This window comes from Ostrea edulis, chromosome 5 (genome assembly GCF_947568905.1).
Source record: "Ostrea edulis chromosome 5, xbOstEdul1.1, whole genome shotgun sequence".
NCBI classification, from domain to species: Eukaryota; Metazoa; Mollusca; class Bivalvia; order Ostreida; family Ostreidae; genus Ostrea; species Ostrea edulis.
The window spans coordinates 8,804,553-8,822,804 of NC_079168.1; the positions used below are offsets into that span (position 1 = coordinate 8,804,553).

The 18,252-nt window shown below is 35.4% G+C and overlaps 2 protein-coding genes across 3 annotated transcripts; both read right to left on the reverse strand.

The window, feature by feature from the left end:
• Positions 1-486: 486 nt before the first annotated feature.
• On the reverse strand, positions 487-5,125 carry LOC125649180 (di-N-acetylchitobiase-like). Its single transcript, XM_048876461.2, has 7 exons — positions 4,937-5,125; positions 3,036-3,180; positions 2,743-2,954; positions 2,263-2,434; positions 1,883-1,983; positions 1,090-1,260; positions 487-903 (listed from the first exon to the last, which is right to left on the reverse strand). The coding sequence occupies exons 1-7, from the start codon at positions 5,060-5,062 to the stop codon at positions 718-720; spliced, it is 1,113 nt and encodes a 370-aa protein (XP_048732418.2). The 5' UTR covers positions 5,063-5,125; the 3' UTR covers positions 487-717.
• A 1,947-nt stretch (positions 5,126-7,072) lies between these two features.
• LOC125649177 (perilipin-2-like) lies at positions 7,073-18,149 on the reverse strand. Of its 2 annotated transcripts, XM_048876453.2 has the most exons (11): positions 17,566-18,149; positions 16,446-16,668; positions 15,726-15,808; positions 15,451-15,561; positions 13,857-14,049; positions 13,245-13,420; positions 12,850-12,975; positions 12,100-12,270; positions 11,645-11,767; positions 10,140-10,175; positions 7,073-7,970 (listed from the first exon to the last, which is right to left on the reverse strand). In XM_048876453.2, the coding sequence occupies exons 2-11, from the start codon at positions 16,663-16,665 to the stop codon at positions 7,881-7,883; spliced, it is 1,329 nt and encodes a 442-aa protein (XP_048732410.2). In that variant the 5' UTR covers positions 16,666-16,668; positions 17,566-18,149; the 3' UTR covers positions 7,073-7,880. The 2 variants fall into 2 exon arrangements, with proteins under 2 accessions (XP_048732410.2, XP_048732411.2); XM_048876454.2 differs by lacking the exon at positions 10,140-10,175 and having other exon boundaries at positions 17,566-17,917.
• Positions 18,150-18,252: the final 103 nt, after the last annotated feature.

The following is an 18,252-nucleotide window of genomic DNA, read 5'->3' on the forward strand; positions in this document are numbered from 1 at the left end:
ACGACAACCAATTGCAATAGACTGAGGTGACTTAAAGAAAGGGTGGCATCCATATATCTTACTTTGCATGTTAAAATAACTAACTGTGCATGTAAAAATACCGGAAATTATAAGTTATTATAAAATGTGGATAGGTGAATAAAAATGTGGGCGTTACAAAACATGCTTCAGCCTTGTATAAGGTTATGAAATGAATTCTACTTAAAATTTGATCCGCTCGTGTATATCGCTACACCTTGCGATATGGGGTCAAATTTAATTAGATTGTTAGGAAATACTAAAGGAAATAAGAATTTAACTATTTTGCAACGACATATGGTCATTACTATATGGAGAATGTAGTACACATTTTTTCCTGCGTCGTTGCGAGTCTCTGCTATCTGTTACCAGTATAGTATAAACATGGGAGCATGTTTCATTAGATATAAGACATTATTCAAGAATCGATAGAAATTGTCATATCATCAATCAAAGAGAAATAGTAAAAACCTTGAGATCATTTAATATATAATAAAACTTTATAAATTTTATAAATATACACGTGTTTATATGCCAATATCTCTGAAATATGGTGGTCGAAACCTCTACGTACATACAGGTAGTACAACTCGGTATGAAATATACAAGTCTTATAAAATACAGCTGCTTATATTTGTAACAAAAATGACTATTTACAACACATGAAACTAGAACTATTGTACGTGTTGAGTATGTGTTTCAGGGTGAAATCTTTCGATACGCTGGGAGGGCGTCCCACATTTTCTTGGCGCCCTCTGGATCCGTCTGGAAATCTACAGCATCAGCGTTCCACATCCCCACTCCTCGTAACCCGAAGTAGTGGCTGATATTGTATTTCAAAACGAGGCTCTCCGGGTCATCATACCATATTTGATGAGTAATTGACTGCAATATCAAATACATTTGGTATAACTTGCATTTTGCTCTCTCGCTCTCATTTATTTGCCTCTGGTCAATATTTAGAACTTAAATAATTCGTAGACGTAAAACGTGTAAGCATAATTAATCATGTAAATGATTAAAGAAATTACAACCAATTAAAAGTTACTCTGGGTAATAAATATCACTTACGTTATTTACAAAATTGAAGTACGGAGAAAGGGTTTTCTTATCCCAAATGCGACCAGTTGATGACTTTGGCAGCAATGACGTCATAATGTAACTATAGTTAATTTCCGAGCCTGCTGCATCACTACAATCAACACCTCGGAAAGGAACATGTTTTATTGCACATTTATTATCCTGAAAAGTAAATTAATTACAGATAAAATACGAGTAACATGTATGTATAAAGATATACATTTCAAATTTGTTGCCTTTGATATCTTTACCAGTTGTAATGACAGACATTCCCTCGTGAATGTGATGTAGTTTAAAACAATATGCGTATGAATCTTGATAAATGTAGTGCGTCTGTTTTAATGGCTGCGAATTCTGACCAAAGTAGAATGTAAATATAAAAATTCAAAATACATGAAGTTTAGCCTAACTAGCGCGCTTCATGAAGTACGCTGGCGTGAAGCGTTGCAGTTCACGCCCTCATGTATCTTCAAAAATGAAATTTTAATATTTCTTAAATGTACATACAAATGATTACTACATAGCCCGCTTCACAATGTTAAGGCTTTGAGAATGTCCTTGGTAACCTATAAAACAACCTATACTTCGAACTCAATATGCTTGTGGGAACATCATGTACAACGGTAATCATTTATTCCACATTTACACCGCTCTGGATGCCATTTAGTGAGTTTATATTTACACAGACTGAATATCATAGTCAATACTCTCCACACATGTATGCGATACAAGATTACTTCTCGAGCACTCTCCCATTTAATACGATAATGTACTTATACCGTACCTCTGTAATGTTTTCACATTGGTAAATATAACCATACCACGGCACTCCTAGTACTAGCTTAGACAAATCCGGTCCCATTAATTCAAAGTATCTATAGAAACCTTGGAACAAAAAAAAAAGCAATATAATTTTTTAAGAATATACTATACATTCATTGCATGATAGTAAGGGAGATATGAATAATTACTCACCCAAGAAAAATCATATTCCCCAAGGGCAACGCTCGAGGGGAATACGATTTTTCTTGTGTCGTCCCCCCCCCCCCCCCCCACACACAATTTTCTGTCTTGATATTAGGATAAACGTCTATAAAATGTGGATACATTCATGTTAATTATCCTGCTTAATTGGAACCCAGCTTGTGAACTTGATGTATATACCCGATTCTGTTCTATGGTATCCAGAATTCGCTCCTGCGATGCATTCTCCGTAGATTTGACTTTGTTCATCATATGACATGACAAAAAGGAAATCGCTGACATAACTTAGTTTCAGGTAGTCGTAAAATCTTTGATCCACTCCTTCTGGGCTCCAAGCAACATCTACCGTTACCTAGAAACGCAAATTGAAATTTACATGCAAGGACAGAAGAAAACCCTTTTCTTTGAATTTTTTTTTTTTAGTTATCATTAATTTCGTTTGAATGTATTGATGAGTAATTTACCAGTAATTTCGTTTGAATGTGTTGATGCATGAGTAATTTACAGTACTTTCGTTTGCATGTCTTGGTAAGTACTAAGTAAGTTAACTGGTATTTGTTATTGGCCTATCTGAGTGCCTTGGTAATTAAGATATACAGTAATTTTTGGTATGTACGTTACATTAATTTCGTTTGAATGTCTTGGTAAGCAAGTTTATACCTGGTAATTTCTGTTGGCTTTTTTGAATGCCTGGAAAGTAGCATTCACTAACGCGGTGTAAGCGTCTCTCAAATCCAATCTGTTCTCCGGAATAAAGTCTTCAAAGTCGATGTTTATACCATCAAGGTAATTCTTTTGGACAGTATTTAAATTATCTTTCACCCATTTGTCTCTTTGATCTGGGTTGGTTAGATTAGCCTTTGGATAGTTGGCTTCAAAATAAAGCATGCAAATTCTTATAAGAATAAAGTTGAATTCACATTTGTACAGGTATTCAATGAAATCAATATTACCTATCAGAACCGCTCTTGCTCCGTGTTTGTGGGCTAAACACATGAGATCTAGATTGATGTATCCTACCATGACAACTGTGGTCACTTTGGACCAATCGTAACGGCTCCATTTCTCTTCTCTCTTGTCCAACGAGAATATAAAAACCTAGTAATGAAGAAACACACAATGAAGTGTCATGTACATGTATACTATCACGGAAGTTCCAGTGGTTTCCGGAACACAGGAGGGGGGATGTCCAAAGGAACAGTGCGTCTAACGTCTGGTGCCAGTGATGGACATTTCTCTCAGGTAGTTTTTAGTACATTTATTCTGGTTCTGCAAATTCTACAGGTACGTTTATATATCTAATTTTACTAACATACATAGATGTATGTATAATCAAAGTAAAGTGCAAGATATCAACTTGAATAATTTTAAGGTTAATATGACTAGTTCAAGCACTTTGGAAGTAGACGTAACAACATTGAAATTGAATAATGTGTTATCGTTATAAGCCATATCAAAGGGTGATTACTCATAACTAAGATAACCTATAAATATATGTCTTTGCATTCTACACATTTCCTTTACTTTACAATTGTAAGCTGTCTTGGTTACTGGGAGTACAAGATCAACAGTCTGGTACAATAAATTTATTACCAGACTGTTAACAGGCACTGTCCCTTGGTGCTCCCTGTAATCAGGTCAACATATTGTGTTTTTTATTCTTTATTCTCTTTTATATAAGTATTCACACGACGCTATCATTGTCTGCTTTCCCAGAAACTGATGTGTGAAGCAGTTGGGTTATTTTATTTATCATGTTGTTAATTTAAATCTTGTCTGTAATCAGTATTTCATATATAATTATAGATATGTGCAATGCAGAAGTGTGAACTCTGTCAGTATTACCGGTAGTACTTCTAAATGATTGTTATTTATTTTCATTGTTATAATTAATTGCCTGTTAACATGTACATGCCCCCCGAGGGCCCTTGATTGGTGATTATTATTATTATTGTATATACAAGTTTTTTTTTATTTTTTTTTTTTATTCTTTCATATAATGCTATTATTCTCTTTTATATAAGTATTCACACGACACTATCATTATCTGCTATCCCAGTAACTTATGTGAGGCAGTTGGGTTATTTTATTTATCATGATGTTAATTTAAATCTTGTCTGTAATCAGTATTTCATCTATATTATAGATATGTGCAATGCAGAAGTGTGAACTCTGTCAGTATTACCAGTAGTACTTCTAAATGATTGTTATTTATTTTCATTGTTATAATTAATTGCCTGTTAACATGTACATGCCCCCCCCCCCCCCCCCCCCCCCCCAGGGCCCTTGATTGGTGAATAAACTATATATATATATATATATATATATATATATATATATATATATATATATATAATTTCACCATGTCAATCATAATATCATTATGACATTTATGATTAACAGATCTAGACTTAAATATTTGAAGTAAACTCGTGTATATTGTAATCAATCAGAAATAGGCCTATAATTGCAGTTTACTTGTTGATTTTAAATGCCATCGAATGGGACCAGAAAGGGTTTCTTCCGTGTTTGTCACTATGTGCATGCCTTACAATGCATAAATATTTCCTGGTAATCACAGGTCTTCCGAAATTGAACCTTATCTCGGCCTAGACTAGAGGAAACCAATGTGCATTAAATTGCAGAATCTAAAAAATAGGCGCATCTTCAAAGTAATACAGTTCAAAATAAAACATCGATGAAGAATAAAAAATAAATTTGTTACTAGTGAAAGATCCTGGGTATTAATTACCCTTGCACTCACTAGAGCCTGCAAACGAAAGTTGGTTGTAGATCTACTTTCCATTTAACTTCATGTTAAAATATAAATTTTTAAGTATTATTTTATACAAACCTCCTTTCGCTTAGCATCCTTAATGACCTCACACTGTTGCTTAGTTTCACAGGGACATACACTTTCAACTATGTCAATAACAATGACGAACAGTGAAAGAACACACACAAACACCGTCTTCTTCATACCGATTCGTAGGAAGAACGGTGTACAGTTAATTTCATACCGATTCGTAGGAAGAACGGTGTACAGTTAATTCGTCACATTGATATTTCATACTGGGTCAAGCAATAAGTATTGTCAGAATTTATTTCCGAAAATAGTAGATATGGATGAATCTTTGAGACTTTGAAGGATTGTAAAGGTGTTTAACGGTGTATTAACTAGGAAGAGAGAATACTAGGTGGATCAGATCGGGATTCAAATCCAGGAAATCCAGAATTTCTAGACAGGTGCTCTACCAAGTGAACTTTTATTTCTGGTAACCGACAGGCCACCACGTACATGTGTTTGAAGTGTATGATATTTATATGTTACGTTATTGAACATTTATACATGCACAAAACATTTTATGACGTCTCTGATAAAGAGTTCTCCCTTGTTCCTTTGTTGGACTAAAATGGGGGGGGGGGGGTGTCACTTTTTTTGCAGAACGTCCCCGGTGGTGGGGTGGGATAAAACATTTTTCCCCCAGAGAGCTGTAGTCTTGCAACTAGGTTTGAACATTAACCTGAGATGGCACTACATGAAGAGGACTTTATATCACCGAGAAATTCTGCAAAGCTCTGTGGCAGAGAAATTTTGAAGAATTTTCCTGTGTAAAACTTTTAACATCGATTTTGGCTCGCACTTAATATTGGCACCAGGGAGGGTCAGTGGAAGTAGACAGTCATTTGAGGGTGGTTGCATACTAATTGCACAAACTGTTGTCTTGTGGGCGTTGAAAAGATTTTTTTTATGATTAATTCTAAGTAAAACTTTAAAACCATATTATGACCCCGACCTGACCCTAAAGGTCATGGATGAATAAACTTGCATATCAACACGACAAGTGGTACATGATTCTACAACTTTTTTTCCTTCAGATTTTCAAAATTTAGGTAAAAGACGACAAATTTAACCCGATATCAAGCGACCTATTTTAATCATCTTTCTGCTCTGCACTCTGTCCTCATTTCGTCTCGCTAATTTGCTACCTTTTATATAAATGACCCCTCCCCCAATTATCCCAAGAAATCAAAATATACACAACATAATTGAATCGATTCGGCGACAAGGAAACGCGACCCCCCCCCCTTAAAAAATTTGAACTGATAACCATCACGTTGTGGATCCAAGTGCTAAAGCAATCTAATTAAAATTAGAGGTTAGATCCGCTCACATATTCGCTCCACTCGTTTGTGTAGCGAGTATGTAAGCGGATCTAACCTCTAATTTTAATTAGATTGGTGCTAAAGCAGCTCATATTTTGAGCTCAGACACGCTAATTACGGTAGTCCTTTTCAGTTATTGGTCTGTTTAGCGCGCGCTCTCTCTCTGTGGATACTGTTAGTGATTGTTACCACATCAGTGCCGCTACATGGTATCCCTCCATGTCACATGCTCTTTGGCTGTATTTTCGGCTTCCTGTTATGTTAGGCCCGCAGTTGTAAAGTTTCTTGCCAGCGTGTCTCGCCATCTCTGCCGTCCTTGTTTTCGTCTGCCTCCGATCGATGTAGGGTCCAAACCATCTCAGCCGATTCCTCATGAGTAGTGTGAAGGCATATGGTTGATCTGTGAGCTCTCGCCCTGCATGGTTTTAAATAGAATAGGTCCTCAGTACCCCCTTGCTTGTCGTAAGAGGCGACTAAATGGGGTGGTCCTTCGGATAAGACCGCAAAAACTGAAGCCCCATGTCACAGCAGGTGTGGCACGATAAAGACTTCTCCAAAGGCCGTAAGCGCCGCGTTTAGGCCTAAAATTTTCAGCCCTTCACAGGCAATGGTGACGTATCCATATGAGTGAAAGATCCTTGAGAGGGACGTTAACCAACACAAAATCAATTAATCATTGCATTGTACCCAAGTTTGCTGAATGGGACTTGGTTCTCTTCACAAATGTAAAGAAATTACCGATATATATACGACAGGCACACTTTGATCAGAAAAGTGCACCCACGGCTTAGGAGAGAAAGTTATCGAGGATTTAGAACACTGGTTGTTTTTAAAAACATTTATTGCACATATAGCATTATCATAAATATATGAAAAACATATCCTTGAAAACGTCACCGAGAAGACGGAACAACATTCCGAACAATACTTCAGGTGAAAACGTGTACAAAGTGAATTCGAAAAAAAGATTTTCACGTCAAAGCAACGAAATTTTACACATGTAACATTTTAAGAACAAAACAATAGAGACTATGGGTAAATTCAATGAAATCAGTCCCACACATACACTAAGATGCAAAGTTTTTCCTTCTAACCATATAAACTTTGTACTCACTATTGTTTTATACTATAAAACATTTAATCGCTCAAACCACGGTAAATTTGGTACATGAGGCACAGAATATAAGTTTCATTTAATGAAACAGATAAACAAACAATATCAATATTGATAGAGAGAGAATTAAAAATAAACTAGTTTTTTAATTGCATAACATTACTGGTTGACATAACAACTGATTGCATGAAAACACAATTTGAAAGGCACTACATCGAAATTCTATGCATCAGAAACGAAAAAGTACACCTAGAACTAATACTTATTTTTTAAGCCCCCCACCCCCGAAGGCTGTATACTATTAAATGATATGACATTAAAAAAAATTATATTATTATTTTAGAATCTGTGAAGGATTCATGCCAAGGAAAGGTAGCACACTATCTCAGTACATTAAATACGATGATTGGTATAAATTAACAGTTTGCTTTATCAATACATTAAAATACGATGATTGGTATAAATTAAGAATTCTATGGATTTCTGTCAATTTAATCATTCACTAATTGCTTTGTCATCAGTTTTCAAGGTTTGGCACCCGGCCATTACAGTCCAGATGGTATTCCGGTTCCTCCAGATTCAGGTCCTCAATCGCGACATCAATCGACTTCAAGAACAAAAGGCACATTGGTTAATTTGTTGAAAGTCAAACATCTATGTCCAGTATAGTTATTCAGTCATTGCATTTTGTATAAAGATATATATTTTCTCACATTAGATTTACGGGTAAGAGGCCCACGGGCCTTAAAGGTCACCTGTGTATCACAAAAAACTTCTATGTACATTGCCGTGAATGTATATTCTAAACTGACGACAGTTATTACGATTGAAAGTAATGTTCATTTTTTCCTCCGTCACAAAAAAAAAATCAGTTGCTTTGATCAAGATGAGAGACCATAGCTAAGGATCACAGCACACTGCCTGGTCAGAAGAAAGCTCCGCGCTAAATATAAGCTACAGTCGTCTCGTTGTGGCCTGATATAAATACACACTATCTCTACACTATATAACGTTCTGGCCCACGGGAATTTTTAAAACTTATTTTTACACGATTGACCTTGACTCAATAACTGGTTCAGTGTTTCGACATGATGTCACAAGAAATTTCTGATGCCTTTTAATAAGAGAGATGTGGCATAAAAAATTTAAAAAGCTATTAACCTTGATAAAAAAAAAATCAATTACCATAATTACTATCGTTCCAATAAAAGTGTGCCTCTTCACCTGATTAAGCATGTAAATTTCCCTCACTGATTGGCCGTATGGTTTCAATAAATTACCACACTATAAATGCCATTCTTTCAAAATAATTGGTCACTGAGACCAAAAGTAAAACCCGTTTCATCCATGAGAAACCTCGCCCAAACATTTGCATCCCCGATCAAGTGAAGAGTCTACTGCTGTAGAAATGATTGTAGAATACATTTAACTTTGCTCTTGATAGTCACATCCATTGTGCCAAGTGTGAGCTGCCTCCCCATCACAATGCTGTGGCCAAGACAAATCTATCCACCTTTTGTTTACTCATGTACCTTGACCGTGGCAACAGTTCAAGGTTATTACATATCATCTGGCCACAAGCAATTTTTGTGCAAAGAGTTTATCATTTGTCTTGTTTTTTCATTTTGTAATACATTAATTTATCTGTCCATTATTTTTATATAATTATATCAATATTACGTAAAACGCTTAGAGTAATTGTAAAATTATATAAAGCACTATACAAATGTTGCTTAATAATAAAATTGAATAACTAATAATATGAGTTTTTAATCTCTTTTATCATGTTACAAAGTTGACCAGGGAGGACAAAATATGGACACAAGACACGATTCCTATATATACTTTATCTAAACTTTGTGTGCATGGACTATTCTCTATATACTACCGTTTCTAACATTGACATTGTAAGGGAATTTCCTTAATTCCAGAACCGGGATGGTTACAATATTGGTCAAGGTCTCCGACTCCTTATTACAGTTTACCATCAGTGTTCAGGAATAGAAGATTTTCTAAATACTGCAACGTCCCTATATTATACAGTATACGAGTCTGATAACAACACTACATGCCAATTTTGGCAAAGCAACATTCGATAAGTTCAAAATCTTCAATGCACAACAATAACAGGTCATTCTTGTCAATATCACCTACAGATGAAGCAGCAGAAGCCAAATTATAGGAATCGCCAAGGTTACTAAGACTTGTGCAATATCAAACGTTTACTGAGAGAGAGATTGAGAGAGAAAGAGTGACAGAAAGGAGAGAGAGAAAAACAGATTTAATATCTAATATGTAATTTATATCTACAATGTATCAATACTTAAATTGATTAAACATCTGTATTTCCCTTTATGACCCACTGATTTCCTCATAGGCAAGTGTTACCTAATGTTAAAGAAACAACATATGCAAAATTTAAGGTACACCTTTATTCATGCTTGGAGTAAACAGGGTATGGGAGAATTTACACAGTGGTGGTTGATGTAAACATACATGAATGCTTGAACATGAAAGGTCATGTCTGGTCCCAAATCTGGATATAGTTTCTTTTAATTTGACCTTTTTACCAAGAGGTTAAAAATAAAATTCCGCCAAAAACACATTGTTTATAAACATTGTTTCACTCTAGTTCAATTACTTATAAGCCTAAAATAATTATAACAAATCTGAATATTGAAAAGCAATAGAAAATGTCTGCATATAATGGCTCACAAAGAAAAATAAAATCACAGCATCATGTCAAACGTCCACATAATCCTCAAAATCACTCAACCTTTTCTTCCACCTTTCCTCCTTTTCCTTTCCAACCCTAATAAAATACGAAAAATAAAATATTTACTACAGATCTTGTTGAGTATGTGCATAAGTAGGAAAGTAGAATACAAATTCAGACCCTGGTGACACACACACATACAGGAACGAACAAATCTACTGATATGATCAAATGATGGATGAAAATTCACTCCCTCTCCATCGTTTTCAGCAAGGTAATAAATGATCGTCTAGCAATACGGGTTTTTCACTTTCGGTATCCCTGAACTACTGTTAAAGTCGCTGATAACTGTAAACGTGGATTAGTCCAAAAACATCGTGCCCAGCGATTAGTATAGTGACAAACTTCGAGAACACCTACTGAATCTAAATCATGCTACTACAAGGAAGGGTCTCTTTCTTTCTCAGACCCTGCTGTACGAGTGTAAAAGGTGTTATTAAAGATTCACTCTTGTAGTGCATTGTAATACATGCAAAACAGTTGGTACTTTCATGTTCAAACAAACCTCAGGAAAAAAAATTCAGGATATAACACCCCCCCTCCCCCCGAAAAATTCAAGGATCGGAGAGGAAAAAGAAAGCAATGAACATGTAAAACAACAGCATACAACAACGAAAGCAGGAAAGAAAATAAATAATGTTAAAGATCACTATTTTACCTGATTTGGTAGATATACATTTTTACCTGTTATGTAACTAGACTAGAATGATGCATTGTGATTTGTTACTTAACTGGGAATAAATAACCATACCCTCCCTCTCTAATTAATACATTCTTCTGCCTAAACGTGTATATAAATGACAACACCCAGTAGAGTTTTATACAGCCCTGATTCAACCTGGCAAAGTACACTAAAAATGAATGACTGTTAATAGAAAATAAAAGTAAATTAACCACTGAATTGTATTGTTGAAAGCGTACTAGCTAGCTATGGTGTGGCACGTAGAGAGGATTGAAGAGTTAAACAAAGATGTGCAAGTCCACTAGCTTGACAATTAACGGGACGAGTTTTCTCTGCCAAATATAATATGTATTCATAAAAACGTTTCTTACCCAATTCTTCAAAAACATAAAGTTTGTTGAATTCATAATTGATTTTTGTTAAACCAACTATCATACCCAGCAATGAGCATGATGAGTACTCAGTGGCATGAAATGGCTGACACATTCAAATACACAGAATTTGAAAATGAATTTAGGAAAACAAAATTAAGAAAACTCTTCACAGGGAAATTATTTTTTGGTAGTTGCTGCTAGGTCTAGAAGAAACATAGGCCAGAGAAAAAATCTTTTTTTTTTTTTTTAAAAAGTAGAATTAGTCTCGCTGAAACGAAGTTCCGTTCAATTTCTGATCAAGCATCCAATGACAAACCTTATCAAGCTTGACCTTGGGTGCTCACCAGCCAAACCCACAGAGAAATTGATCAGTCATATGCTGCTAATCTACAGAAAAGACACTAATTTCTCTGATAGGTAAGGGGTTAAGCTTGCCCCTGGATACCTACCAGCCAGTTTAGGGGGCCAGTGAGGAGTTTCTCTGTCAAGTAACTAAGTGTGTCTTGAAGATAGGCAATTCTCTCCTTGGTTTGGGTCAAAATCCAAGCAGGAACATCTTCATATTTCTCGACCTTGAGAAAACACAAACCAGTTGTTATTCTGATTATAGAAATTACTTTTTGATTAGAGATGGTATAATCAGATAAAATACTGTGGGTAACTTTTCACAGAAGTGTACACTAACAATATTCTTGTTACAGTGAAACATGCTTACAGAAAAATGCTACAGCTTACAATGTAATTCATCATATCTAATAAGTTCAAAATATGTTATAAAACTACAGGGAATGAAAATCACTTCGCTGTAAGCATGAATTCGATTTAAGCTGTCAACATGTTTTACTATGTTCAAATGATTGATCTCTTCCATTTGATTAAAACTTTACCCACTACAAGTCCTCACCTTTTGAAATGACTGATACAAATCCTCTGTGAACGTGCGGGCATCGCGTAATCGGTCCTGTACAGCTGTTGGTTGTAGGGTATCGGGCAGAAGGGAGGTAACTCTTGTAATACTTTGTTGTAACTGCTGACTGACGTGTCGAGCTACCGCGATAGTTCTACCCTCTACTGTCTGAAAACCAAAAAAATCACTAATTTAAATTTGAGAGGAATTACTGAAAACCATACATGTTATCTTTTTTCAGTCTAATCTAAACCCTCTAAATTGCATACTTCTTTGTTACATAATGCATAATCTCATAACATTAAGTATGTCCTTCATATTTAAATGGACACTATTTTTATCATTTGTTGTGCATGATCACCTTGAACTTAAAACGCACTATCAAGTGATACTAAAAATAGCAAAACTTTAGTCAATAAACATGCCAAGTCTGATAACATGCATTCATTTCATTTTACATCATGATATACAATTGCCTCTCACAAGGACAAATGATGATAAGCATGCCTGAATCATTTTATCAAAGTTCAAGAGTATTCTTAATCTGCAAACAAAGTACACTTTTTCTACATCACACTTGCAAATCTGAAGGTTAATTTTCTTATCACTTTTACAATGGAAAAATTACGGGTAAATGCATTCTAAATTCAATCTTCACACATGCATTTAAATTTCTCCAAGTTCTGAAAAACGCCTTCATCATTTTCTATACATTTCTCTGCATTACAATTTGGTTTGTGCACTTACATCGGGCAGGTCTGGGTTCTCTGCCGTGATTTCTGTCCAGGTGCTGGAAATTTTGTTCTGGGCAGCTTCCACAGTCTCCCCCAATTTCTCCTTGGCTGTGTCCATGTTTGTCTTGGCATACTGAATCTAAGAAAACATACTGAATCTATCAAACATACTGTGTTAAATAAACTGAATCTGTTAAACATCCTGAATCCCTTAACTTTATTGTTAATTTGACCTGTAAAAATATGCATTCTAATGTCCATTTTCAAAACATTAATCTTATAAAACAAGGACTTGAATGATAAGGTTTGAAAGCAAGACTACTTGATTTGTAATACATGTACATGTATAAAGCTTTTTATAACTCCTTCATTACTTTGTATAAATTTCAAATTTTGATAAACTCTTACCAAGTCAACAGTAAAATTGAGTTTCTGCAGGTTTTCCTGGCTGCGGAGCTGAATTCCCTTAAATTCCTTGACAGCCCGTTTATACATTCGCCTGCGGACCTTAGTGGTCAGAGTTTTGGCTCTGGACACGGGGTCCTGGGGGTATTCGTCCATTTCTACTTCCTCTTTCTCAGCTTCTGAATAAAGCAACAAAAAAGCACTTCATTTCATTATGCTGTAAATCTATTGACATATGAATTCTGCTTTTATTCTATAGTATGAATGATTTCCATTTAAGGACACCTACTATAAAAAAAAAAATGGATGCAAGGGTTGATATATCTTTTTTTTTTAAAAACATATTCTGGGTGCAGTTAGTACAAATATGAAATTCCTAAAGTTTAAGGAACTTGCAAATTTCCTGTGATGTTCGAAAGTTGTGATATGTATTCTTTCCCTATACAACTCTACGAAATTTTTACCCATTGTAATGTATTAGACATAATGGAAGCAAAAATAAGGTTCTATTTGGTGAAATGCAATCATTTTACTTCTAAAAACATAAATTCAGAGTGTCCATTTTCAGCAAAAAGTTGTTTGTATCAAGTGTTGTTAAACGAACATGTAACGCACCATTTTCCTTCTCTTCTTCCTCCCCCTCTGGCAGGTACTTGTTGATGTAGTCCTCAGAGATGGTCAGGGCGTCATTCATTTTATCGGCCACATACTGACCATACGTAGTCTCCATTGACTTGGACACAACGGTCATACTGATGTCCTTTACAGTTCTCACTGTGTTCTGCCCAATCTGCACCACTCTATCAACCTTTAAATAAAATATTAGCTCTGCACCACTCTATCAACCTTTAAATAAAATATTAGCTCTGCACCACTCTATCAACCTTTAAATAAAATATTAGCTCTGCACCACTCTATCAACCTTTAAATAAAATATTAGCTCTGCACCACTCTTTCAACCTTTAGATAAAATAATAGATATCTATTTCATCGTTTCAATGAAAGAAAAGCTAGTGATGATAATTCTATGGGACATTCAATTACTGCAATTCTAGTTTACTTAATTTCACATCTACTAGTCTATCAAAATAAGTATGCTTGTAAATGCCAGATTTCAATAAGAATGAGGTTTGATATCATTTATGTTCCATCCATGCTTAATTTCAGTGATTTCAATTTTAATGTACAACTTAAATCTTGTAAGATTTTTGGCCCCATTTGAGAACATTAGATATGTACATGCCTAAAAGTGCAAGTCCTAAGAAGCAGTAATCTGATGTCATGAACTGGTTTACCTGCATATTGTAGTTGATAACAGATCTTTAACCTTTCTTGTGTATTGAGCAATAACCTATCCTAGCCTGATATCGTGTGTTGGTTCACCTGCTTGTTTTAAATGATAACCTCACCTGTGATTTACCTGATAACCTCACCTGTGATTTACCTGATAACCTCACCTGTGATTTACCTGATAACCTCACCTGTGATTTACCTGATAACCTCACCTGTGATTTACCTGATAACCTCACCTGTGATTTACCTGCCTGTTTTAAATGATAACCTATCTCACCTGTGATTTACCTGCCTGTTTTAAATGATAACCTATCTCACCTGTGATTTACCTGCCTGTTTTAAATGATAACCTATCTCACCTGTGATTTACCTGCCTGTTTTAAATGATAACCTATCTCACCTGTGATTTACCTGATAACCTCACCTGTGATTTACTTGCCTGTTTTAAATGATAACCTATCTCACCTGTGATTTACCTGCCTGTTTTAAATGATAACCTATCTCACCTGTGATTTACCTGCCTGTTTTAAATGATAACCTATCTCACCTGTGATTTACCTGCCTGTTTTAAATGATAACCTATCTCACCTGTGATTTACCTGCCTGTTTTAAATGATAACCTATCTCACCTGTGATTTACCTGCCTGTTTTAAATGATAACCTATCTCACCTGTGATTTACCTGCCTGTTTTAAATGATAACCTATCTCACCTGTGATTTACCTGCCTGTTTTAAATGATAACCTATCTCACCTGTGATTTACCTGCCTGTTTTAAATGATAACCTATCTCACCTGTGATTTACCTGCCTGTTTTAAATGATAACCTATCTCACCTGTGATTTACCTGCCTGTTTTAAATGATAACCTATCTCACCTGTGATTTACCTGCCTGTTTTAAATGATAACCTATCTCACCTGCTCTTTTCCCTGGTTGTACTTGTCATTGCTGTATTGCCTCACTGCGTTCACCCGGTCAATGGCCGGTTTAAGAACAACATGACAGGCCTCCTTCCCATCATTCACCAACTGTTCAAAGGTATATGTATATATATTATCTATCCAAGACTGATACACATTTACACATAGAAGTGATTGTGTTTTTGTGGTTCTGTTTTTCTTAAGAAAAAAAAAATTAAATTTAAATTATTTTCATTGTTTTCAATGTATTCTAATATAGTACTGTACAGTACCTCATCGGTAGGCTTGGTGATTACTGGGTATCGCTCTTCAAGCTTCTCCAACTGGTCACAAGCTATCTTATTCACGGAGTCCACTAAAAACGAACAATTATCGTAATCACTACTATGCTTACTCTGCCATTGAGAATTCATTCAACTCTGACAAATCAAGATAATGTGTACATTTATCAAATCTACATTTGATAAAAGCATACTAGTTCAAGCCAAATACTTTTACTTTTTACATTTTGAGATTTGATTTCAACCTTCAGCACTGTACTTTTAAATAAAACTGTAGGCATATTATTAAATTCTTCAAACAATGTATATTTTACCTTCTAAGCTTATCAATTCCCACCACACTGCACAGTGACAGTATATATATATCGTGTAAGCAGAAATTATAGCAGGGATTTAACTTTGGCATTATTAGTGAGTGTTGAGGTCGATAAATTGAATATCGCTAACAATTTATTCCATATCGGAGGTCATAGTCACTTTCTTGGAATTGTAAAAATGCTAAAATTAGCTCTTGCTAAATATATATACACATAATTCAAGGAAAAATCCCTAAATTTGTGTCTCACTAAAAATACCACTAGTACGATATATGTATATTTATTTCTTAATAATCTATCAATTTGATGGTCTTCCACAAAAACTCTGCTGGACCAGTGTAATTTACGTGGATAAAATGAACTTTTCATTCCCCCCGTGTTTTATTTTACTTACACTGAGGCTGATACTTTTCCAGATAAGGTTTGGAGGTCTCTGAGAGAGTCTTGATGCTGGATTCAGCCAGATTCAGTGAAGTGCGGAACAGTTGGTTGCTTTCCTTGGTTCGTTGATACAGACTGCATGCTTGAGTGACCGCGGTGCTGACCACCGGGAGACTGGACAAGCGACTGACAAACTGTTCTTGTTCTTGTTCCATAATGCTTCTTCTATACATAGACTGTAAAAGATAGGAAACAAATATATATGTAATTGTTCTATACTAGACTGTAAAAGATATAAAAGGCGATGAAACAAATATATATGTTACTCCTACTCAATTTAAAATCCAGCTCGATCCTGTTTGAATTTATGAACATGCCATCATTTACTCTAACAATCCCCCCCCCCCCCCCCCCCCCACAAATGATTGGAGCCTATACATATTTTCATTGTACCTCCATACAAGATCTTTAATTAGTCTGATATACAGCTAATTCCATGCATCCATTCCTCATTTATGGCAACTTTTAACAGTGTTTAATATGAGATTTTCAACAGGTAACGTATAAATATGTTGGTAGATCTAATCATGGTGTGTGTGTGTGTGTTATACGGAGGGTGGCGGTGTCTGGGTCAGTGGGGTCTTTAATTTTTGTGCCCCCCCCCCCTCCGGCCACTCCTTAATTTCGTTGTACAAAATCATATTTGAATTAGCCTACACTCTACTCCCAAGAGTAAATTCAAGTTGAAATATTCAATCATTGTTCTTTTCTTTAATATATAGATCTATAAAAAAGAAGATAATACTGAAATTATAGGTCATGTGAGTGCTGAACGTCAGCATTTGCGAATTGCGCAGTGTCTACCTCATTTATTATCACACAGGCCTACGTTTCTAACATAACTTAGATCTCTATAATACTACACTATATCTATTATAATACACAACCCAATGACGTTATACTAGTATCCACACGCTTCACAGACTTTTTCCTTTCTGTCTTTGAAATAAAAGAAATGTCCAAAATAGCGTGGTATAATGTAACATGTTGATTGATAAACAGCTGATTTGTGACATGTGTTTAAAAAAAAATCTTTACGCACAACAGAGCTGTGAAAACATAGTTCAACATACCTTATTAGTCGTACAGTTTCTCTAAACGTAGGGATGACTGCGATATGTCTCTTCTTTACTGCTTAAATATATATATATACACGACACAGCGCAAATGATAAACCACAGCTACACAGGTTCAAAGTCCACCACGAGTAAACGTGACGTAGAGACGTGAAATTGCTTCTGGGGTACCCGACAGGGTACGTACACACAGTTATAATGTTCTCCGACTCGAATTCGTTATTAATACTGGTGTTTTTTAATGTTCACTTGATACAAAGAATTTGCAAGCAGAGTAATATGAAAAATTTATCTGCAACCTTTCGAAAAGTTTTGAAAAGACAGGTTGATAAAAATAGAATTAGGGACTTTCCATACAGCATGACTGATAGGCACGTGAACACCCATACATGTATTTATAATCATGATCGTATAAATAACATAGGTCAAAACTGCATGTCCTTAACACGCTTTTCGTGTACATGTCAGCATACGTATTATTTTTTTTTTGATTGGCAAAGTCCATACTAGGCGAGTCTAGACCCATGCAATCTCTCATACAGAATTGTCGATCCTTACAGTGCAGTGCTCACATTGTGAACACTGTATGGATCGACAACTCTGTATGAGAGATTGATCTAGACCGTGTTCCCGAGGGGATCCGGGTTAGAATCACAGGCACCTGAAGTATGGACATTACTAACT